The 23169-nt window shown below is 38.1% G+C and overlaps 4 protein-coding genes and 2 non-coding genes across 6 annotated transcripts; 2 read left to right on the top strand and 4 right to left on the bottom strand.

Annotated features, from left to right (window-relative positions):
• Positions 1-4236, bottom strand: LOC143591744 (E3 ubiquitin-protein ligase HAKAI homolog). Its single transcript, XM_077071860.1, has 4 exons — positions 4153-4236; positions 1344-1446; positions 947-1067; positions 1-859 (listed from the first exon to the last, which is right to left on the bottom strand). The coding sequence occupies exons 1-4, from the start codon at positions 4234-4236 to the stop codon at positions 109-111; spliced, it is 1059 nt and encodes a 352-aa protein (XP_076927975.1). The 3' UTR covers positions 1-108.
• On the top strand, positions 1965-2177 carry LOC143591768 (small nucleolar RNA U3). The gene has a single exon (XR_013145771.1). It is a non-coding gene; the product is annotated as a small nucleolar RNA U3 (small nucleolar RNA).
• LOC143591769 (small nucleolar RNA U3) lies at positions 2192-2370 on the top strand. The gene has a single exon (XR_013145772.1). It is a non-coding gene; the product is annotated as a small nucleolar RNA U3 (small nucleolar RNA).
• Positions 4237-5147: 911 nt separating the features above from the next.
• LOC143591745 (uncharacterized) lies at positions 5148-5534 on the bottom strand. Its single transcript, XM_077071861.1, has one exon. It carries the CDS (start codon positions 5514-5516, stop codon positions 5178-5180), a length of 339 nt encoding a protein of 112 aa, XP_076927976.1. The 5' UTR covers positions 5517-5534; the 3' UTR covers positions 5148-5177.
• Positions 5535-15839: 10305 nt separating this feature from the next.
• Positions 15840-19630, bottom strand: LOC143591753 (uncharacterized). Its single transcript, XM_077071865.1, has 2 exons — positions 19611-19630; positions 15840-16768 (listed from the first exon to the last, which is right to left on the bottom strand). Exons 1-2 carry the CDS (start codon positions 19628-19630, stop codon positions 15940-15942), a joined length of 849 nt encoding a protein of 282 aa, XP_076927980.1. The 3' UTR covers positions 15840-15939.
• Positions 19570-20884, bottom strand: LOC143591754 (uncharacterized). Its single transcript, XM_077071866.1, has one exon. It carries the CDS (start codon positions 20882-20884, stop codon positions 19670-19672), a length of 1215 nt encoding a protein of 404 aa, XP_076927981.1. The 3' UTR covers positions 19570-19669.
• Between the last annotated feature and the right edge of the window lie 2285 nt (positions 20885-23169).

Here is a 23169-nt window from a genome sequence, read left to right on the forward strand (position 1 = left end):
CCCATTTGAAGTGACCACAACATGCAAATCCAAGACCGATGAGAATCATATCAAAACTAACAAGTTACAAAACCGTCACAAAAAGTCGAAAACGGAATATCAACAACATTAATCTTGACCATTTCCAAAACTGTCACGCTTGTCTTGCTGCCATCCATACCCCATTCCAACATGACTTGGATCACCACCATGAAAACCAGCAAATGGCATAGGCTGAGGCGGTGGTTGTGCCGGGTTAGCCACCTGCGATGGTAGACCTCCTTGAAAGAAACCACCTTGATTCATAACCATAGACGGGTCAAACGGTTGACCATTCGGTCCAACATTCCAAGGCTGAGGATAACCCAACAAAGACCCTTGTTCTACACCCGCTTCAGGAGCCTGTTGACCAATGTAAACCGGTTGACCAAACGAACCAGGACCCATCACACTCGGGTTCACCGGTACTACAAAACCTGGCGGCTGAAGTGCAGTCACTGGGTATTCAAAACTCGGTTGCTGAACATGCAACGGGTTTGACCCATCAAAACCATGAGGCGGGTTGGGATTGGGGTTAACTGGTGGCTGTATGAGTGGTCTAACCGGGGGTTGGGGTTGGGACCGATCACCATCTTGGGCTGGTTTTGGAGTCGGGGCTTGAACCGTTGACTCAGAAGTTGTCGGTTTCTTAGTGCTTGCGACTTCAGACTCGTTTGCATCTTTTTGAGGATTTGAAGTTACAAGATCTGCATGAACCGTGTGCACATGGGCCTCAAAATTAGTTTTTTTCACAAACGATTTTAAACAATGTGGAGCTGCACAAATGAAGATTCCTTCCATCATTTTAATCGTCTGGATCTTCTGAATACGTTCATCACACCTGTGTAAATATAATAAAACACGGGTGGGGTCAATTATTATTTTAACTGTGAATCAAGTTGTTTAAAGACAGTAATTTTAGTCTTACAAATAGCATAAAGAGTCACTCCTAGCACAATCCAGACAAAACACATGCTCACAAGGCATCTGCAATAACCAGAGTTTTTTGTGAAAATCAAGATAACCAATAATTAATATTCTACATAAGACTGTATTATTATGAACTTAATCATATAAAAATACAACACACTGCCCTAATCATATAATAGAAGTCAAGACAGATAATCTTTTGTTACAGGTAGAAATACCAAACACTTTCAATTATTTAACCTTTTTATTGATAATTGTGGGTTAAATATAATTATACAAGTAAAGCAAACCAAACAATATATAAACCAACCTTTACATCTTTTTTTTTTTTTTTTAATTTTTAGCAACCAATTTAAAATTAGGAGTGAAATCCAAACCAACTTATAATCTATTACATACTCCAGCAGTCAACCTCAACTTGCAACCCGTATGTTGCTGATGTGGCACTGGTTGCTGCATGCCAGCCACCACATCAGATGCCACATACGCAAAAAACGCCTATGTGAAAAATGTTAAAACAAATGTATTTACAAATTTTAATTTAAAGCAATAGTAAATGTCGCATTAGATGCTACTTGCCATATATATATATACATATACACTATAAGGTTCATGGTTCTGTCTTTAACGGTTTGATAGTTCAGAAAATGGAATCGGTTGGTTAACATTTATTATTTATGATTCTTTTAGGAATATAAAGTTATAAACATACACTATATTAATAAACAATCCTTATCATCACTAAGCATTTAATACAAAACTATTTTTTTGTTTAAAATCGTCCAAACCGAACCATCAAGTTGCAAAACCATGAACAATCACCAACTACAATAACCTATAAATAAGAGAGATTTCAGTGTAAATAGTTTTCTGTTTGGTTTTTGAATTGTTAATATAAAAATGGAAATAGATTTGTGAAAGAGGACAAGCTTAGAATAGGTTTAGTTATATATCCCACATCGGTGCAAGGTGGAAAAGAGCAGTGCTTTATATAGACCACAAGTAGAAGATGAGGCACGACCTTACTTGAACAGGATCTGTTCTATAGGCTCGTACCTCTGTATTCTTGATTCCTAAGAAGACAGAAACCCATGTCTGGTTGATGAGATAGGACCGTGTGACTAGAGCGTGATTAACGGAGCTTCATGGTCTTAAGCATGGCTCAGTAGAGGATCGTTGCTGGCTCGTATGATGGGTCTTGGCATGGTCTCACGGTTGTCTGACAGACAAATTCCCTTTTTTGATGAAATACCCATCTTTAATGATATCAAGAATACAGAAACCCATGTCTGGTTGATGAGATAGGACCGTGTGACTAGAGCGTGATTAACGGAGCTTCATGGTCTTAAGCATGGCTCAGTAGAGGATCGTTGCTGGCTCGTATGATGGGTCTTGGCATGGTCTCACGGTTGTCTGACAGACAAATTCCCTTTTTTGATGAAATACCCATCTTTAATGATATGCTGATTCGTTCACCGCAGTCATCTAACGTTGAATGACACAGATTGTAGATTCTTTTATTGCAGTTTGTTTGGTAATTTGCCGAAATTTTATGCTAAAAGTGAGCAGCTTATCATCATCGTACTCAGTATATCCCACCAATAGCAATGCTATGGTAGTGTCTGAGGAGGGTAAGATGTAGACAGCCTTACCTCTATCCCTTAGGGATAGAGAGGCTGCTTCCGGTGAGACCCCCGGCTCGAAAAGTGAGCAGCTTATATATATACCAAATGATGGATGAAATGCCTGTGTTTCTCCACAATTGTACAGAAAGTAGTGGTTTCTTTTATCTACCAATACTCAAAAATGTCTGGAAGCAATTAAGAGTATTTATGCATATACGTATATCATTGATAAAATCAGAAATCAGTTCAATCACTTCTAAGTTCTAATTTCCTAAAATCCAGTTGAAGACTCATCCTAAAATCCAATTAAGAGTTTATCATTCCCCTTTTTACACCCTGTTTTCAACCGTTTTGGGGACATATGCATACGTAATCATATTTTCATACTATATATATTCAAACAAATGCATACGTGTTGTTGTGAAGTGATTTAGTCAAACTTACGTGCTAATTGCTTACTTGTGTTATTATTCAATCAATCGTATGATGGAATTACTATTCAATCAATCATATAGCGGGTGTTCCTGCTGGTGACCAATGCCCGATTCGCTTGGCAACGGTCCACATACTTGTTTATGGTTTGATTTCATTATTCGCACTTATCACGTTATGCTTATTTTATTGTTGTGTCAAATTGGTGATATTCTCACTCAACTTTATGTTGACAAAAACTCCATTTTATACGCATATGCAGGTTACTTGTATGGAAGATTGAAGATTGGGCACGTAGACAAGACTTTAGGATGAAAACAAGTTAAACTTTATTTGAATTCATATCTGTTATTTAATTGGTTATTGTATTTGTAAACATGTGTGTTTATTTGAATTAAAATAATTAATTAGATATTATTACTTTTATATTATGATAGTATCTTCGAGCTGTGAGCAATCGGATCACGCCCCGGCATTTCCGCCTTAGGTTGGGGTGTGACATGACAGTCGTGCAGAACTATTTGGCGTAACACATTGTGAGACGAAAACCAAGGTAGATTCAGGGTTCAAACTAACAAACTTTGGGAATTATTATTATTTGCTTTTATTTTTCCTTTGCTTTTCAACACTATATATATTATTTGCTATATATTTTTTTGTTAGGTTAACAATATCTTTTTTTACATGAATGATAAACACTAATCAACGCTAATATTTATGTCAATTAGCTTGTAGTAAGGAAGAGACTTGGTGTTCCACGTGACCCAGGTTCGATTTCTCTCCCATCATTTAGTTTCCGCGACACCAGATGATGATGGGAGACTAGACAAGTAAGTGACGTTTACTAGTTGGATTATTAAACTAAACGGGTTTTTATATCACCTCACTGTTGTGGCTCCATTGCTTTGCCATCCATTGCTTTGGCATATATTTTTAAAGTGTCCGGTTATACTTTTAGTATTAGCAGTCTTGATTAGTCAATTGTTGCGCTCTCAATGTGTAAAACCAATGTCAACTTTAGTAATAGTAATAGATACACCAAATGATTAGATATATGTTTCTTGTGTCTCCATCATTACTCAGCGATACAACAAATTAACAATTTTTCTCTATATTGCAGGTTGATATCAAGTGTAATTTTTCTCACATTATCAGAATCATATGAATACAATTTACCAAATCTTAGCAGCTTTGATGCATCACAGTTGGAGAATGAACTCAAAGCTGCCATATTTTTTGAAGTAATCATGCATTAACCTCAACAAAATCACTAAACTGTTTAATTTGCATATCTACAATGGTGCCAAAACATATGATAATGTTGATAGCTTATTGTGTTTCTTTGTACTTGGACTCCTGAGTTAACATAATCCTTTATTATATTTAACAATTCATCAAAAAAGTATAATTTCTTTAGTTTGATATATGCCACCACTGAAACAACTGCCAAGATCTCATTATCATTTCCACAGAGTGCACTTGATAAAATATTTCCATCACTTGAACAAATAAGTCCAACTATATCAACATATCTCTAAATCTAGTTGTCAATTCCAATCCCAACACAATCTCTATGTAGATAATAACAAAAACGACATGTTTTGTCTACTTTTACCCTACACTCAACCGGCTGTCATATCGATCAAACGAGATATGCACTCCTATCGTATGCTTGGGAGGCCCTGACCACACAGTTGTTAAGGGGCTTTTAACTAGGGGTGCGAATTTCTAACTTGAGATAAACCTAACATGAAATTTGTTTATTTTAAACCGATTATCCGAAATCCTTATCCTCTGTTGGATAGAATATTAACAATTTAAACAAAAACACAGATAAGTTTAGGAGATTAAGCACATATTAAACCAGAATGTATATAACCAAAAAGAAAAGAGAATAGGGATGTATAAACACAAAATCAAACACATATAAGATGTAAGCCAACAAATGTAAGTAATTATGTAAATGGAAATGAAACATTAACTGCAAATTCAATCTCATCCAAAGCAAGCAAACAATGACTTGAAGAATAATAGATTATTTAATTAATTAATATATATATATACATAGGCATAGACAGCAAACCAAACATGTAATGTAATGTAACCAGAGCAAACAAACATGTCCGTCCGTCCGTCCGTCCTTATTACAAGTATAAGAAAACAGAAATGAAATCAGTAGGGTTGCAAGAGAGGTCTTTTACCAAGCCTTTTGATCTCTCCATCCATCTGGCCAGTGAGCATTAGCCCAAACATCTTGTAATCACACAAAAACGACCATACCGGATGGCCGAAAGTGGCCGGCACGTTTCCTTCAACAAAGAAGTGGCTGTACCAAGCCATGCCGTATCCAAGCACAGGCACAACCAACAGGAGCCACCAATTGAAGAGGAGTGCGTAAACGAAGCAGACAAGGCTAGAAAGCGTGCCGGCAAAATGCCATCTGCGGGTGGCGGGCTTGGAGTGTTGGGTCATGTAAAAGGGCCAGAACTCTTCCATGTTCCTGAAGTTCATGCTTCAAAACCCAGATCGGGAATTAGGGTTTGTGGAGATGAAATAATAATAAATAACAAAAGAGGGATTTTGTGGGAAGAAGAAAACTAGGAGATGATCGAATCGAGGTGTGAGTAAGTGTTTGGTCATTCGTCCAATAGAAAGACAAGAAACCTCAATTTCTCTTTCTGCAGCTGTCTGTCAATTACTGGTGGAGGAGGAGTTTGGGATAGACTTATTATTATTATTATTATTATTGTGATACATCATCCCTAGAGTAGAGGTGGTCAAAAAAACCGGTCCTCGAACCGGTTTGCCGGTTTAAACCGGAAACCGGTTTTTTAAAAAACCGGGTTTTTTTAAAACCGGTTTGACCGGTTTACAAACCGCCGGTTTGTATATCGGTTATACTTTTTAGAGCCTAAACCGGTTTTCAAACCGGTTATAAAAAAAACCGGTTTTTTTAAATAACCGGTTACTAAAAAACCGGTTAACCGGTTTTTTTATAAACCGGTTTATGACCGTTATAGAAAAACCGGTTAACCGGTTTTTTAGTAACCGGTTAAACGGTTAAAAACCGGTTTATTTCCGTTGTAAAACGGCTATATAGCCGTTTTTTTTTTGACCGTTTTTTTTTTACCATATTACCCCCACAAACATCTATATATAGTTTAGGTTGGGTATTGGTTAGATCACACTCGTTTATACAACCTCAAACGCTCCAAACGCTCTAAACGTTTATTTCATACGCGATTATTTTGTTATCTCACGCTCAATTACAAAGGCCCTTTTGCAAGGCCTTGAAGGACGAATCGGGAAGTAGTTCGCAGCCGGAGATGACGAATCAAGGAGCGGTGTTTACGTACGACCTTGAAGCGGTACGTCAACAGTTTTCAAACTTTGTGATTCAACAAACACTTCCTTTCAACCACTTCGACAACCCTCAATTCACGGAGATGATGCAAAAGTATGTTCAACCATACTACCAACACGTAAGTCGTTCGACCCTTAGAAGAGATTGTCTTAAAGCTTGGAAAAACGCTAAATCCGAACTAATTTCATACTTTTCAAACTTACAAACTGGTGTAAACTTAACAACGGATGTGTGGTCGGTACCTAATGGTTCGCCCGACTCATACATTTGTGTGACGGCTCATTGGGTTGACCCCGAGTCGTGGCAAATGATGAAACGAACCGTTGCGTTTCAATTGTTTGATTACCCGCATACGGGTAGAAATATTTTTAAACTCTTGGATAAAGTCATTCGACAATACAAGATTGAACATAAAATCTTTTCAATTTCGTTTGATAACGCGTCCAACAATACGGCCGCGGTTGGCCATTTAAAATTAAAGTATAAACCTATTTGTGATGGAGCGTTTTTTCATAGCCGATGCATTGCACATATTATCAACTTGGCCGTGCAAGACGGGTTAAACGTGATCGAAACGCAAAGAAACAATTTTAAAAGAATGTTACGAGATGTTTTTAGCAACAATAAAACATTTTCAAGATACAAAAAATTTTGTGTAGAAGCTAATTGTCAATGGTTGGGGCCAAATTGGGATTGTCCAACAAGATGGAACTCGACTTGTGATATGTTTGAGAAAGTCATCCAACAAAAAGAATCATTAATTGCGTTTCATCAAATTTTGTCAAGTAGGGGTAAATGTGCACCGTACGATCCTAGAAACTGGTTATTGATTGAGATCGTTACGGAGGTCCTTCAAATTTTTAAATCTTGCACAACTAGTTTATCCGGGGTTTACTATCCAACAAGCCCCATTGCTTTACCAAAAATTGCTGTCATGTGCACAAAGTTGAGTGAACTTCATTGTCGGGGTGCACCTTATTTTGATATGGGTGTAAAAATGAAAGAAAAATTCCGAAAATATTTTCAAGAACTACCCGCTGTTTTGACATGTGCTGCTGCGTTAAACCCTTGCATCAATGTTGGTGGTGTTGAAGCTTTAATAGAAAAAATTTGTGACGAGCTAGAGTTAAACGACGATCAAAACCCCTATTATAACCAAACTTTAAAGAATGCTTTCAACACCACCTTTTCAAACATGTATGATGTTTACCTTACAAAATACGGGTCGTCTTCCCAAATTCATGACTCGTTAAGAGCTGTTGCCCAATCCCAATCCCAAACCGACCTTGAAATGGGGATGTACTACATGATTTGGGAAGACGCCGGTAAACGTCAAAAGGTAAACACCCCAAGCAGTGAACTTGGAAGGTATGGTGGTACCAACTTTGTGAAACACATGACTCCGGATGAATTTAGAAGTCTTGATTTGCTGGCTTGGTGGAGAGGTAAGGAGGATGAGTTTCCGATCCTCGCCGCCATGGCCAAAGATTTACTAACGGTCCAAGCTTCCACGGTAGCTTCGGAGTCTGCTTTTTCTGTTTCTGGCAGGGTTATATCGATTAGGAGGACTCGACTCACTCCACCAGCTGTAGAGATGTCGATTTGCTACAAGGATTACTTGGACTCTTTAGATAGGGCACAACATCAACGCTCACTCGAGGGGGAAATGGACTATGAGGCGGGCTTGTATGAAGACGAGGTCAATCAAGGACACACTCAACCAATGACCGATGAAGAAGCCGCGTACGACGATTACCTAAGGAATAGCTCGGGATCGGGTAGCGAAGAAAATTAGTTAAAGAAACAGCAAACATAGAGGCAAATAATGAGTAAGAAACAACAAGTTGTTAATGTAATCGTGTCTACGCATTCTTTAATGTTTGTATTTTTGAGATACGAATATGCGATAACGATTTAATGTTTGTATTTTTAATGTAAAAGCTATAAATGAAAGTTATGTGTTTTTAATCTTCCAAGCAAAGAACCATAACAACGAAAGCAAAGAATGGAGTAAGTCAAGTTTTGCCTTGTAGTTACCGGTTTGCCTTGTAGTTACCGGTTTGTTTATACTGTGGAAAAATACTGGTTATTTAAAAAAAAAAAAAAAAAAAAAAAAAAAACCGGTTAACCTGAAAACCGGTTTTTATAAAACCGGTTAATAAAAAAACCGGTTTATTAACCGGTCTGAACCGGTTTCTAAACCGGTCCTAACCGGTTAGACCGGTTAGGGATTTCAGATAAAAAAAAACCGGTTATTAACCGGTCCGGTTATTAACCGAACCGGTTTTTTTCCGGGTGAAAAAAAACCGGTCCGGTTAATAACCGAACCGGTTTTTTTAAAAAAACCTATTTGTGCACCTCTACCTAGGAGGAGAAAACAACCCAAACGTAACTCCAAATTAACTATAACCAAGCAAAACCGACGCTTATAGCAGAACGCGAACACAGACACAACCGAACATTTTTTGCTTCATTTACAGAATCGATATGTTCGTGTTCATTCATTTGAAACTAAACGAAAGCTCACAAACTTAAATGGGCAGAAATAAACACAAATGAAGATAATTGACCAAAGATAAACGAACATAAGTCTAATTTCTCCAATGCCCCGGCCGCAATACCAAATAGCCTAACACAGTAATAAAAATAAGACAGTGTAAAATGATGAGAACATTTTTATCAGTAAAATGTGTTGATGATATAAAGAGCAAGTTCAATCATGTCAAATTTTTAATGACGTGACCTGCTAAATTTATGTCATCAGGATCGTGATCTTTACACATTCAGGATTAGGATAAAGTTCAGTCGGGCCATCCAGAAGCATATTGATGTTTTAAACAATAAAGTTATTATTTATCTACTTTTTTATTGGTCTTTGAAGGTGGCTAGTTTGAGGTAAAGGTTCTTCCATGGCGATAGGCTAGAGGTTGTTCCTGTTTTAGAATTTTCCTCCAATGCACAAAATATCTGGAACGCTATAAAGGAGAACAAAACCCTTGATGCTCATAAGGTAACCGACTAATGGTTATAGACTTTTCCAAACTGGAAAAAATTTTATGCTTTCTTTTATTACTAACAATGTATTTATTGAAATGCCATTTACAGAGACTAAAACCAAATTGCCAACCAATCAATGTCCTATCGACTTTGAAAAAGATAGCTGATCTGGGTATTAAAAACGTTGATATGATGAAAGACTCCATCTTCCATAGTCTTTCATCAGTTACCAAAGGCAGAGAATCTTCTGTCGCGTTAATAACGGCGCTATGCAAATGCTATGAACAGAACAGACTACCTTGGATCTTGTTGTTTCTGTTGCATATAACCAGGTTTAAGTTAAAGGTACAAGATCCAAGGTAGCCTATGGGGGATGGTATCAAATCTTGATGCATTTGAAAGCATCAACTGGGCAAAGGAAACCGATGACCACTTGCATAAGTCTATGAAGGATGCCCAAGAGTGGTTTGAGAAAAGTGAACCCGTTCAACACCTTTTCATTGGAGTTGCTCCTGTTTTGGAGGTATGGTCTACAATATCGCGTTAATAAATTTATGTTATATTTGATGTTAGATTGTAATTGTTTTGAGCTCTAACTTCTGGTTTATTAGTCGTTTCAAAATAATAATGAGGTGTTTGGGATTGCTTATTTTAAACAACTTATAACTTATTAACTTTTAAAAAGGTTAAAAGATAATTGGTATTGCGTGTTATTGTGAAGGGGGATAAGTTAATAAATTATAAAAAGATAAAATATGAAATCCCAGACACCCCCCTATGTAGCAAATTTATTGTTAAAAGGATATAAATAAAACATATTCGAGTGCTAATAAAAAAATAAAGATTAAATCCATTCTCAATCACATGTTTTAATTAAAGATTAAATCTTGTGGTCCACAATTAAAGTTAATAAAAAATGTAAAAGTTTATTTACATTTTTTATCTTCTGAAAACATATATAAAAATTACTAAAAAATAGCAAAACATTTTTTTTTATGTTTTCGATGTTTTGTATTAAATGTTACAACATATATTACATGTAACAAAAAAAACGATGTTACATAGGGTTTTCACGGGTTTTCTCAACTCAAGAGGGTTTTCAAACTATACTTCTCCTATCTATAATATATATAAACGAAGACCCTAAAATCCTACGTGTCGCGATGTGGTCGCTCCCCCCCTTTTATGGAAGCCACCAGATTGCTTGATTTTTAAATGGAGGCCTCTCATTGATTTAACCAAAATTCATGGGTATGTGTCTTACCAAAACCAGATAGCTCTTAAACGGGTTATAACATCTCATTAAATTATAAATTAATCTTACCAATTATTTGATATGAAAATCCTATAAAATAGGGATATACTAAAATTTAATATTTAGTTGAAAAGAAAAATATATTATTTATAATTAATAAACAGTTTTACAACAAAAAACATAAGCGGGTCATGGGTCACAAAATCTAGATAGCTTTTAAACGGGTTATAACATATCATTTATTATGAAACCCTTTCATCATCAAACCCTAAGTATATTATTAACTTTCTTACAATAAAGAAATTTAAAATCCAAAAAATAAATATTAAAAACGAAAAATGTAAAACAATCATTCTCTCTAGCCATCAGATTGCTTTATTTGTAAATGAAGGCTTCTTACGCATTTGACCCGAATTCACAGGTAAAGGTCTAACCAAACCCAGATAGCTCTTAAACGGGTTATAACATCTCATTATATTAAAAAATAATCTCATCAAATATTTGATATGAAAATTCTATAAAATAGGTATATGTTAAAAGTTAATATCATATTTTATTTAAAAAATATATTGTTTATAATTAAGAAAAGAAACAAATTTATAATAAAGAAAATAAACGGGTAATGGGTATCACCAAACCCAGATAGCTTTTAAACCGGATTATAACATATCATTTATTTGTGAAACCATTTCATCATCAAACCTCAAGTATATTAATTATTAACTTTCTTACAATAAATAAAATTAAAATCCAAATATACATATATAAATATTAAAAACGAATAATGTAAAACAACCCCGTATTATGGGGGATAAAATCTAGTATGTGTATATATATATATAAAGTTTACGAAGTCTCAAATCTCAATATCTATACTTTCTTTGTAGATGCCAATGAAGAATAAAAAACAACTTAAGCATCGCTATATTGGGTTATTTTTAACAGACTAAAATATATAGTGAAAATTGAAATAAATTTCTATATTTTAGGGCTCATATTTTACTCTTTATATATTTTTCTCTTGTGAATGTATAATTTTTTTTTTATAAAATATGTGTTTATAAGTAAGAAATATAAATAAAGAGTCGGATGTGATAGATTTTGAAAAGTAAAAAAAATGTAGACAAATACTTGCTTTTTTAGTTAACTATAGAGGCAGAGATGAAATCATATTTTTTAAGGGTTTTATTTGATATGTGCATCACTCTTTGACTTATTTATATATTTTTGTAGCTAAACTTCATCCATTTTACGTTTTCAAACATACTATTTTGTTTTATTACGAATTTTTTTTAAACCTTGTCATTTGTGGATGTAGGGGTATGGTACTAAACATGGTTTTACGACCCTAAATTTATTATGTTTGGCTTATTTTATTATATGGACTAATACAATGTTATTGGGCTGAGGGGGTTTTGTGGAGGTAACCCTAACTGGGCCAGGCCCATTAGGGTACCATGATGGTGGCCATGAGGCTCTCTATATAAGGAGGTCTCCACCTCCTTATTAAGGGGTCATGCTCAATAAGAGCCACCACCATATTTTTGTGTCTATAAACAAGAGATCCTTGAGATTTCTTAGCTGTCACCTCCACACCACCAAAAGGCCATCGCAGATCTCAAGCAACCGGAGAAGAAGATCAAGACGTGGTTCGTTCATCTCGAAATCCGTGGAAACATCGTCATGGATCAGGTCAGATTCATTTCATGCTTCGACATTGGCGCCATCCGTGGGACGGCAACGAACTACCCTTCGATCTTCGTCTCGGTTCTCAGATCTCTCCCAAGAAAAACCCAGATCTGGAAGTTTACAGAAAGAGGCTTCAAGACTTGTTCTATTAAAGCTCAAAAAGATCCATAGATCTAAAAGAGGCTTCCAGATCTGTGCAAAAATGAAGCTGAAAAGGATTTGTAGATCCAGAAAAGAAACTACCTGATTCGGATGATCAAGCCTCCGGATCTGTGATGGTTTTAAATTCTCTTCGCTCCGAGCTTCAGATCTATCTAGACCTGATTTACAGATCTAGATCTGGATTACAGACCTGGATTTTAGGTTTAAAGGTACAGTCTAGATTACGAAGACTTTCGCCACCATGTGGGTTTTGCGCAGAATACTGCCACCATGCATGCTCGCCAGCGGGTCACCATTCCGCCGACATGCGTGAGCGCCCGTGGAAACCACCATGTGGGTTTTGCGCAAAAGACTCGCCGACATGCATGCCCACGCAACTCTCCGCAATGCATGCGCGCCCGCGAGTCACCACTCCGCCGGTTTGCATGCGCACTGCCAAGGATCAAGCTTCGCCGCCATGCATGCACGTCCGCGAGTCACGACTCCGCCGCCATGCGTGTGCAAGCCTGATTTTGATTTTTGCATACATGTTTCACACTTCCTTTTATTAATTTGAGCAATATGACAACATTATATTGACATCAAACAAAAAATAAAACGAAGTAAAACATACATGCGCGAGCTTCAAGCTCAGACGCGTTGACGAGTTTCAACTCTGAAACGTCAGGGCCTTAGCCCAATAATATGAGCTTTAGCTCAAATTACTCATAGCATCCATCCCACATATTGCGCAGTTGGACCATAACATACCTAAGCACAACTAAGGCAAAGCACATGTCAAAACATAGTTGTTGAGGTTTCAGGTCGGGGCCGCGCATGGGATTATTGAAGGGGGTATGCACCCGCCTTAACATCGAGCGGGGCGGGTCAACCCACAAAATATAGACGAGGCTTAAAATCAGGATGTCATGAAGACACAAAGCCAAAACCTATGCGCGTGGCACATATCGCATATGCTCACGCATGACGTATGCTCACGCATATGCTCACGCATCACGTATGCTCACGCATATGCTCATGCATATCACATCTGCGCATGAAACATCTGCGCGTGGCGCATATCACACGCGCCAAACTTAAAGGTTGGGAATCCTCATAAACCCATAGGCCACGCGCCAAACTTAAAGGTTGGGAATCCTCATAAACCCATAGGCCACGCGCCAAACTTAAAGGTTGGGAATCCTCAAACCCATAGGCCGTGCGCCAAACATAAAGGTCGGGAGCCTAATAATATCCCAAACGGCCACGCGCCAACATAGGTTGGGCACACCTCATAATTTGCCCGAGGATGGGAACCTTGTAATACATCCACTTTTAGTTGATGTGTTTTTGCAGGTTCGGCTACGAGTTGCACAAACGCCTATGACATTATTATTACTATCTGGCCGTTTGTGCCTCCATTATTATTTTGAATACAAGCCGGGATAGTCATCCTGCGCAGAAGAGGCCCTAGTGGGCCAGTCATTATCATCATATTATAGCTCGTAAGACGCCTCGCGCGCAAGCTTTATTATTCTTATAGCTCGTAAGTCGCCTCGCGCGCAAGCTTTATTATTCTTATAGCTCGTAAGTCGCCTCGCGCGCAAGCTTTTATTATTCTTATAGCTCGTAAGACGCCTCGCGCGCAAGCTTTATTATTCTTATAGCTCGTAAGTCGCCTCGCGCGCAAGCTTTATTATTCTTATAGCTCGTAAGTCGCCTCGCGCGCAAGCTTTATTATTCTTATAGCTCGTAAGTCGCCTCGGGCGCAAGCTTTATTATTCTTATAGCTCGTAAGTCGCCTCGCGCGCAAGCTTTATTATTCTTATAGCTCGTAAGACGCCTCGCGCGCAAGCTTTTATTATTCTTATAGCTCGTAAGACGCCTCGCGCGCAAGCTTTATTATTCTTATAGCTCGTAAGTCGCCTCGCGCGCAAGCTTTATTATTCTCATAGCTCGTAAGTCGCCTCGCGCGCAAGCTTTATTATTCTCATAGCTCGTAAGACGCCTCGCGCGCAAGCTTTATTATTCTCATAGCTCGTAAGTCGCCTCGCGCGCAAGCTTTATTATTCTCATAGCTCGTAAGTCGCCTCGCGCGCAAGCTTTATTATTCTCATAGCTCGTAAGTCGCCTCGCGCGCAAGCTTTATTATTCTCATAGCTCGTAAGCTGCCTCGCGCGCAAGGTATGTTACATTATTATCGAGACGCGCACTTTATCTTTTATCAGGCCCCGCGCCACTATTGTTATGATGCGTGCTATATCTTATTCATGCTAGTACACCATCATTATCATAAGGACCACAACATGTCACCATCATGAAGAAAACCTCCCAAAACTCAAAGAAAATAAAGACAAGGCCGAAGAAAAGGGAAAAAACCGCCTCATGTCCTAACACACCTCATAAAGTCCAGCGCTCCACCTAAACGCTTGCGCGCCTAGGAGCAACACTGGACTTGGGGGGCTTGTAGGGGTATGGTACTAAACCCGGTTTTACGACCCTAAATTTATTATGTTTGGCTTATTTTATTATATGGACTAATACAATGTTATTGGGCTGAGGGGGTTTTGTGGAGGTAACCCTAACTGGGCCAGGCCCATTAGGGTACCATGATGGTGGCCATGAGGCTCTCTATATAAGGAGGTCTCCACCTCCTTATTAAGGGGTCATGCTCAATAAGAGCCACCACCATATTTTTGTGTCTGTAAACAAGAGATCCTTGAGATTTCTTAGCAGTCACCTCCACACCCCCAAAAGGCCATTGCAGATCTCAAGCAACCGGAGAAGAAGATCAAGACGTGGTTCGTTCATCTCGAAATCCGTGGAAATATCGTCATGGATCAGGTCAGATTCATTTCATGCTTCGACAGTGGATACCTACGACCTCCCCCTTCCAAACCAAAGATTGATAGTCAGCAAACAACTACAATGCAGTATACTTCAAAAACTATATGTTGTTGAGGTTATATGTTTGAACATACTTCTAATGGGTATATCATAGTTATACAATTTTAAACTTTCAACATTATTACTTTATTAATTTGTATGTTAATGTTATTTTAAATTATCGCAGGGCTTAAACATAACAAATTAATTAGAAGGTTGAAAATCCACACAAATGTTTGCAACTCTCATTTCATTACTTGAAATACAAGTAATGATAAGCTAGTTATTAAAACTTTTATTGAATTTTTGCTTGAAGACGTGGCTTATTAGACTTGCTTACAACAAATTACTTAATTATATGAGAGGTTTAGATGTCATAATCCTTGTATTGTTTATTTTCAAGCATTGCACTGAAAACAAACTATTCTTCTAAAGTCAACGATAACTATTTTACATGAGACCGTATCAAGATTGTACAAAACATTCGATGCACACATGTAATTGTATTATTGGTTCTGAAACAAAGTTATAATTTAATTAAACTTGTGGCCTTTGATCATCATGACTAATTAAGTTGTAAAGACTTTGGACAAACCAGGAAGTTATTTTACGTTGCATATGACACAATAATCATGAATCAATCTGCCCATGATGCTTCCTTCCTCGATCCTTAATTTGCTACTTTGCTTGTTCCATAGATGGACACCGTAAGCCAACTTCTTTAGCTGATACACTTTGGCTTCAACCCATCTCCGGTGAACCTTATTAACCGGAGTGGTAAAAAAGCCTCCTACACGTGTCCAATCCACAGGATAAAACGCACGTGGTGGCAAAACCGTAAAATTCATCTTGAGGTTTGTAGCCTCTCGTTCCACCACCCGGGACACAAGATATGGTCCATTGTAACCCCATTTGTTACCATCGAAAGTTGATGCAAATTCCTCCATGAATTTGTATAATAACAAATGATTCTTGTCAAAGACCAATACTGCATTGTTCAACCTAGTCCAGTTACCCGATCGTTTAGCACTTTGCGCGCCAATCGAGTTGCGCAAGCTACTAAAATCTTTCAAAATGACAAAATCCGTATCGATGTAAACACCACCATACTTGTAAAGAATTGCAAGCCTGATCAAATTCGAGAGGTTTTGTGCTAATGGGATTTTACCGGGATCTCTCGTCCCCTTCTTGATATTATCCAGCCAAGATTGAGCTGGGGTGTTCTTGAACAAAAAGTCCAAGTCGGGTGTCATGGCTTGAACATGACACCCGCGGTTGATCAAGGGTTTCAAGATCTGAAACCCTTGACCAGAATCCATAGTGTTTGATAATATCATCAAACAACTGTTTGGATTCGACTTAAATAGAGATTCTACTGCAATAAATTCTCTATCTCCGAACACCCTCGAGCATGAACTTCCTGACGATGTACTGATATAGATCGACAGGCAGAGCACACTGGCACTCGCCAGCAGTACTCTTGTCATCGGCGTACACCCCAGCCTCCTGGACTGTAGCCTCAAGATCGTGAGACGACATCTTGCAGATACGAAAGAAGAAAACGATTTCAAGAGAATGCTCGACTGAAAAGGTGAGTATTCGCCGGAAATCGTTTTGAAGATGAAGAGAAGTGAAAGTGTGGATTACAAAGAACCCTCTCCCCCTTTATATACTAATCGCAATTAATGCGATGAATTTAATACGGAAGAGAGAGAAATCGAAGGTGCAATGAAACTATGACACGTGGCAAAAAGCAAGCTGGCAACAGCTGTTGAAAGGACGCGTGCCATTAATTTCGCGGCCACGCGCCCGAAAAATCGCGCCCACGCGCCTGAAAAAGCGTCTGGAATGACCAGGTACTGTCACGTCACCATAACTTCCTGCACGTCCTGACACAGTCAGAAGAAACCGTCGCACGACGTTTCAGTAGTTTGGACTGTTCTTATCCTTTCACCAACTCTTCGAATTTCAAAAAATTCAAAAAGATTCAAAATTAAGCGGGAAAATACCCCTTACCTTGGCAACCAAGTAACTGTAAGACAGGTGCGGGTACAGTGTTAAGGCAAAACCCTTCACATACTTAGCACCTGCAGGGAATTGAAGCCAAGAATACCTCGGCAACCAAGTAACTATAAGACGGGTGCGGGTACAGTGTTAAGGCAAAACCCTTCACATACTTAGCACCCGCAGGGAATTGACGCCAGAAATACCTTGGAAGTAAAGTAACCGTAAGACGAGCGCGGGTACAGTGTTAAGGCAAAACCCTTCACATACCTAGCGCTCCGCAGGGAATTGAAACCAAGAAGGATCTTCTGGGCAATGCTTGCGGAAACGGGAATAACATCCCCGCATAGCGGGAACGTCGAGAACTACATTGTTTGAAGCTCCAGGATGGAATTGGTGGTTTTAACATAATTGATCACTATGTTCAAAACTACCAAAACCTCATGGAGAATCCACACAAGTGGGACTCAACGCTCCTGACTTGCGAGGAGGTTACAGACCTACCCGCATCATACCCAAAGATCAAGCAGGAAAGTCGGGAATTTCTGCAAGTGACAAGGACTTCCGCGGGAAGAATTCCCATGGAAAACCTTAAAACTAAACCTTTTTCAAAACCCTTTGCTTAAGTCCAAAAGTTCACCTCACTTTATTAAACATTCATGAGAAGAACATTGGACTGGGGGGACTTGAAGAGGTAGGTCCCAGCAGAGCCCAGTTGGACCCGCAAGACTCACCTTGAAGAGAGACGTCTGCGCAGAAACCAACTGGATCCGCAGGACCCACCATGCTCAGAGACGTGACGTCCTTACGCGCAGTACGCAAGCTGTTCCCTCAGGAAATGCCTCCCAATGGTGAAGTACTCTGCCTGTTCCCGCAGTTGCGGATACAAGCCATCAGGGAAGGCCACCCGCGCAGCAAGGCTACACGCACAAGACACTTAGCTCTCAAATAATTCAGTTGTCACCTGAAGGAATGAGCAAAGCCAGGAACAATCCCGCACAAAGGCGGGAGGGGGAATACTCCCGCCCAAATAAGCCAGTCCGTACGATACGGGAAGATCTTTTGTACTGTACCTGACGAGGTATGGGCAAAAGATCTGACCAAAGATACGACAGCTCATTGACAACAGTATGGCGAGCAGCATGCTCTTGTACTGTATGTCACTATTAGCCGCTGCCTACTCACCAACTCCTGTCATACCACGTGCATAGCCGGCAGTTGGTGGAAAAGGAATAGTACACAGCAGGCCTGGTCACTGTCAGCCGCTGCCTACCCACCAACTACCAGCATGGCACGTGCGTAGGCCACAGTTGGTAGAACAGGAATACTATTCAGCCGGCTACACCTTCTTGGAAACCTACCTTCGGCTATAAATACCCCAAATGGTATGATCATCTCATCTTATCATCATATACTATCTCGTATTACATATTATACCTGATATCTGCTCTAGCAATCTCTTAATATACATTTATATTCAAGAGCAATCTAGTCTGATTCTCACGCCAGAGGGTGGTCACAAGGAGGAACCCCCCCCCTTCTCAGTGACGAGCTCACGGTGTCTGTTTTGCAGGTTATCAGAAGAACCATCTTTGCCGGGTCTAACCCCTCGTGGGAAACATTTATTTAACCCCCAGGTTATCCGTAATCTGCCCGGGGTTCGATTAGTGTTTCTTCACTCCTTAAGTTTTGTTGACACTCGATCGGGTAACAAAGGTGAAATAGTTTATCTTATTAATTCATTGACAAAAGAGGGATGTTAGCAACTCAGAACGTCCACCAAATTAAACAATAGATTAATTGCAGCTATTATTCAGTAACAAATAACATAATAAGTTGCAATACTTAATATAGGAGAATTTGTATTATGGTCCAAAAAAAGAGAGCGAGCTACCATTAAATATTTATATTCCAAAGGATTAACATTAAATCTATTAGAAGGTTGAAAATCCACACAAATGTTTGCAACTCTCATTTCATTACTTGAAATACAAGTAATGATAAGCTAGTTATTAAAACTTTTATTGAATTTTTGCTTGAAGACGTGGCTTATTAGACTTGCTTACAACAAATTACTTAATTATATGAGAGGTTTAGATGTCATAATCCTTGTATTGTTTATTTTCAAGCATTGCACTGAAAACAAACTATTCTTCTAAAGTCAACGATAACTATTTTACATGAGACCGTATCAAGATTGTACAAAACATTCGATGCACACATGTAATTGTATTATTGGTTCTGAAACAAAGTTATAATTTAATTAAACTTGTGGCCTTTGATCATCATGACTAATTAAGTTGTAAAGACTTTGGACAAACCAGGAAGTTATTTTACGTTGCATATGACACAATAATCATGAATCAATCTGCCCATGATGCTTCCTTCCTCGATCCTTAATTTGCTACTTTGCTTGTTCCATAGATGGACACCGTAAGCCAACTTCTTTAGCTGATACACTTTGGCTTCAACCCATCTCCGGTGAACCTTATTAACCGGAGTGGTAAAAAAGCCTCCTACACGTGTCCAATCCACAGGATAAAACGCACGTGGTGGCAAAACCGTAAAATTCATCTTGAGGTTTGTAGCCTCTCGTTCCACCACCCGGGACACAAGATATGGTCCATTGTAACCCCATTTGTTACCATCGAAAGTTGATGCAAATTCCTCCATGAATTTGTATAATAACAAATGATTCTTGTCAAAGACCAATACTGCATTGTTCAACCTAGTCCAGTTACCCGATCGTTTAGCACTTTGCGCGCCAATCGAGTTGCGCAAGCTACTAAAATCTTTCAAAATGACAAAATCCGTATCGATGTAAACACCACCGTACTTGTAAAGAATTGCAAGCCTGATCAAATTCGAGAGGTTTTGTGCTAATGGGATTTTACCGGGATCTCTCGTCCCCTTCTTGATATTATCCAGCCAAGATTGAGCTGGGGTGTTCTTGAACAAAAAGTCCAAGTCGGGTGTCATGGCTTGAACATGACACCCGCGGTTGATCAAGGGTTTCAAGATCTGAAACCCTTGACCAGAATCCATAGTGTTTGATAATATCATCAAACAACTGTTTGGATTCGACTTGAATAGAGAATCTACTGCAATAAATTCTCTATCTCCGAACACCCTCATGGAGGTTGACATCCATATCATAAAGAACCGAACTTTGCATCCGGCTTTAAAGAATTCATTCGCCCGTTTCTTGAATGTTTGAGTAAAAGCGGTTGACTTTAAAATATCGAATTCTATAAAATGATTGATGGATGGAACCAAAGGATTGTGATCATCTTGCAACACATGAGTTTGTTGAGCATGTGCAGGTTTTAGGATTCTGTACGAGGTTAACTTTACATGATGTTGTTGTATGATGAGGGTTTGGTTGTTTAAAACAAGAGGATGGTTTGAAAGATTGGATGTTAATGTATGTGTAGTGAAGATGTAGGTGAAGAAGATAGCTCCTACCGAGAGGGCGGAGAAGATACGGAGTCCGGCATGGAGCCGCCGATGCACCACCCTTTTCAGGGACGAAACTTTGATCATAGGCGATGGGAGAATGGTATGTAGGAGACTGATGTGCTGTGGTGATATATTCATTCAATTTTTTAAAATATATTTATACTTAGGAGTGGAAGAAACATGTTTTTCTTTGGAACTACAGGAACAAACATGTAGGAATTTGTCAATTAGAGAAGTTATTATTAAGTAGTTGACGGAATTTGTGAAGTTTAACTTAAGAAAACAAATTAACCAAGTGGAATTAATTTGTGAGCTGACTACATGATTAAACCAGTTAATAAAAAAAGTACGCTATATGATATTTTTAAATAACTGAAACTATTAGGCTTCATTATTTATTCTTATTGGTACATGAAACTTAAATATGTGTTATAGACATTAGATATAATTCAGCTAAACGAGTCGTATTCATGTTTGATGCATGTGTTAAGCGCGCCGTCTCTAATTTGTTTAACACAATAAGACCTGCTTTGCAAGCCCTACTCGTGAGTGTATAATCCATTAGGTAGAACTTGTAGTGTTTGTAAATTGGTGTGTTTAAATTGACATGAATTAATTCCATAATTTAATTGAACACGACACAAACAAACGGTAAGAACAATGAGAACTCTTATCAAACAATCAATTTTTTTTCGTATGTATTATATGTTAGTTAAATATAAAAAATTGAAAAAAAAAACATATGTAGGTTGACTACCTACATATATGTAATAATTCGATAACAAGTGTTAATTGCGTAATATACATATGCGACTAGTATTTTTTTTAGCTATTATCACATATATGTAAACAACAACTACTTGTTTTTTTTAGTTTTCGTACGCGTAGTTTACATATAATCTGGGGCGGACTTACGTTCACCCGAACAGGTTTACGGGAACTCACTAGATTTTAAATATTTACTAGAGAGTATAATTTTTTAAGTGAACATACACATAAATAAAATTTGAGCGAACATGTAATAAAATGAAGATTTGTGAAACAGTTGAACCCTTTTGTCACTGGCTTGAACCTGACAAGTAACATATCCGACTCCATAGTTTGCTTTTATATCCACATACATGATATAAAGAACTAAATATTCATATCTTGCTTGAGCTTTGCCTTGTATTTCATGTATCCACATATGTGTATGTGTATGTATGCATGCATGTATGTATGTAGGTACAGTGCCGTCTCCGAGAACCCCTTAAAATTTTGGGGCCTGAGACGAGTAAAAAAAAGGCCCCTAAATCGCGTCCTCAATTATGTAATAGATAATTTTACAGTTTTACCAATAAGTTTGTCTTTCAAAAGTCCAAAACAAACAAATAATAATAAAATGTTACTAAAATGGCATATAAAGTAAAAGTTTTTTTCTATGAAAAAAAGAACACTAACTCTCGGAATTGAATCCATAACCTTTGTTTCCATAGTCTAGAATACTTTCCCTTCAACCAAAGAGTTATTTTGTAGGCTTTCGTGGAAAACAAAATTATATATAAAATTTACATTTAATTTTTCTAACCATTATGGGCCTCTCGAGAGAGTGGGTCTGGTTCTATTGCCTCCCCTTGGGCCAGGCCTGTGTAGATAGGTAGGTATGTAGGTATGTGTGTGTATGTATATATGCATGCATTAATGTGTGTTTGCTAGAAAGAGGGCCATTATGCTAACTCACGTTCTAATCTTGTCACCTTTTCTTATGGTGGTTGTAAGGTGTAAGGGTGGATTCGTTACCAGTCGACGATTTTAAAACGTCTAAATTAGCTTAGAGAGAATATTTTAATGGTGGCAAACTCTCGGTTGAAGATCAAGGAGTGATTGCAAGGTGAGTTTGCTAACATTCAAGTAAACCACTAGATAGGTACCATATCTTCCCTTTTATATTTACTTGTTTGCAAATCATTTAACAATGGCCCATGTAGGTTGTTCAATGGTGTCATCGGCATAGCCAAGATTGATTCCCCATTATAGATTGTTGGAAGCCGATAGATTGATGGTTAACATATGTAATAAGATGGCAAGAGGGGCAGAAGCATAGGTGATGGTGAAAGAAGGTGATAGAAAACTAATACCGTATAATATTTCGTAAAAATCACCTCAATTTTGAGGACGTAACAATTCAATATATATAATACAAATAGCATTTACATAACAACCTACATGAATAACAAACTACCATAAACTTAAAAGTTAAAAGTTATCCTACGTATTCATAGTTATCCTTTTAGTAGATTTTATCAAATTCATACAATTGCATAACTTAATACATGGTTTTGTCAATTGTCAAAAGTTGAAAGTGTCAATCATGGATGACATCAAGATCA

This window comes from Bidens hawaiensis, unplaced genomic scaffold (assembly GCF_021521415.1).
Source record: "Bidens hawaiensis isolate Kalapana, Puna unplaced genomic scaffold, B.hawaiensis_p1.1 tig00040035_1, whole genome shotgun sequence".
In the NCBI taxonomy this organism is placed as follows: Eukaryota; Viridiplantae; Streptophyta; class Magnoliopsida; order Asterales; family Asteraceae; genus Bidens; species Bidens hawaiensis.

Coding starts and splice junctions, on each gene's coding strand:
- LOC143591744 (XM_077071860.1), bottom strand. CDS start 4,236: ATGGCAGCTTTGAGTTCATTCTCCAACTGTGATGCATCAAAGCTGCTA. Junction 1,447..4,152: donor ATTCATATGATTCTGATAAT/GTGAGAAAAATT, acceptor TTTTTCACATAG/GCGTTTTTTGCGTATGTGGC. Junction 1,068..1,343: donor GAGGTTGACTGCTGGAGTAT/GTAATAGATTAT, acceptor ATAATAATACAG/TCTTATGTAGAATATTAATT.
- LOC143591745 (XM_077071861.1), bottom strand. CDS start 5,516: ATGAACTTCAGGAACATGGAAGAGTTCTGGCCCTTTTACATGACCCAA.
- LOC143591753 (XM_077071865.1), bottom strand. CDS start 19,630: ATGATGATCAAAGGCCACAA. Junction 16,769..19,610: donor ATGATGATCAAAGGCCACAA/GTTTAATTAAAT, acceptor GATCTATATCAG/TACATCGTCAGGAAGTTCAT.
- LOC143591754 (XM_077071866.1), bottom strand. CDS start 20,884: ATGATCAAAGTTTCGTCCCTGAAAAGGGTGGTGCATCGGCGGCTCCAT.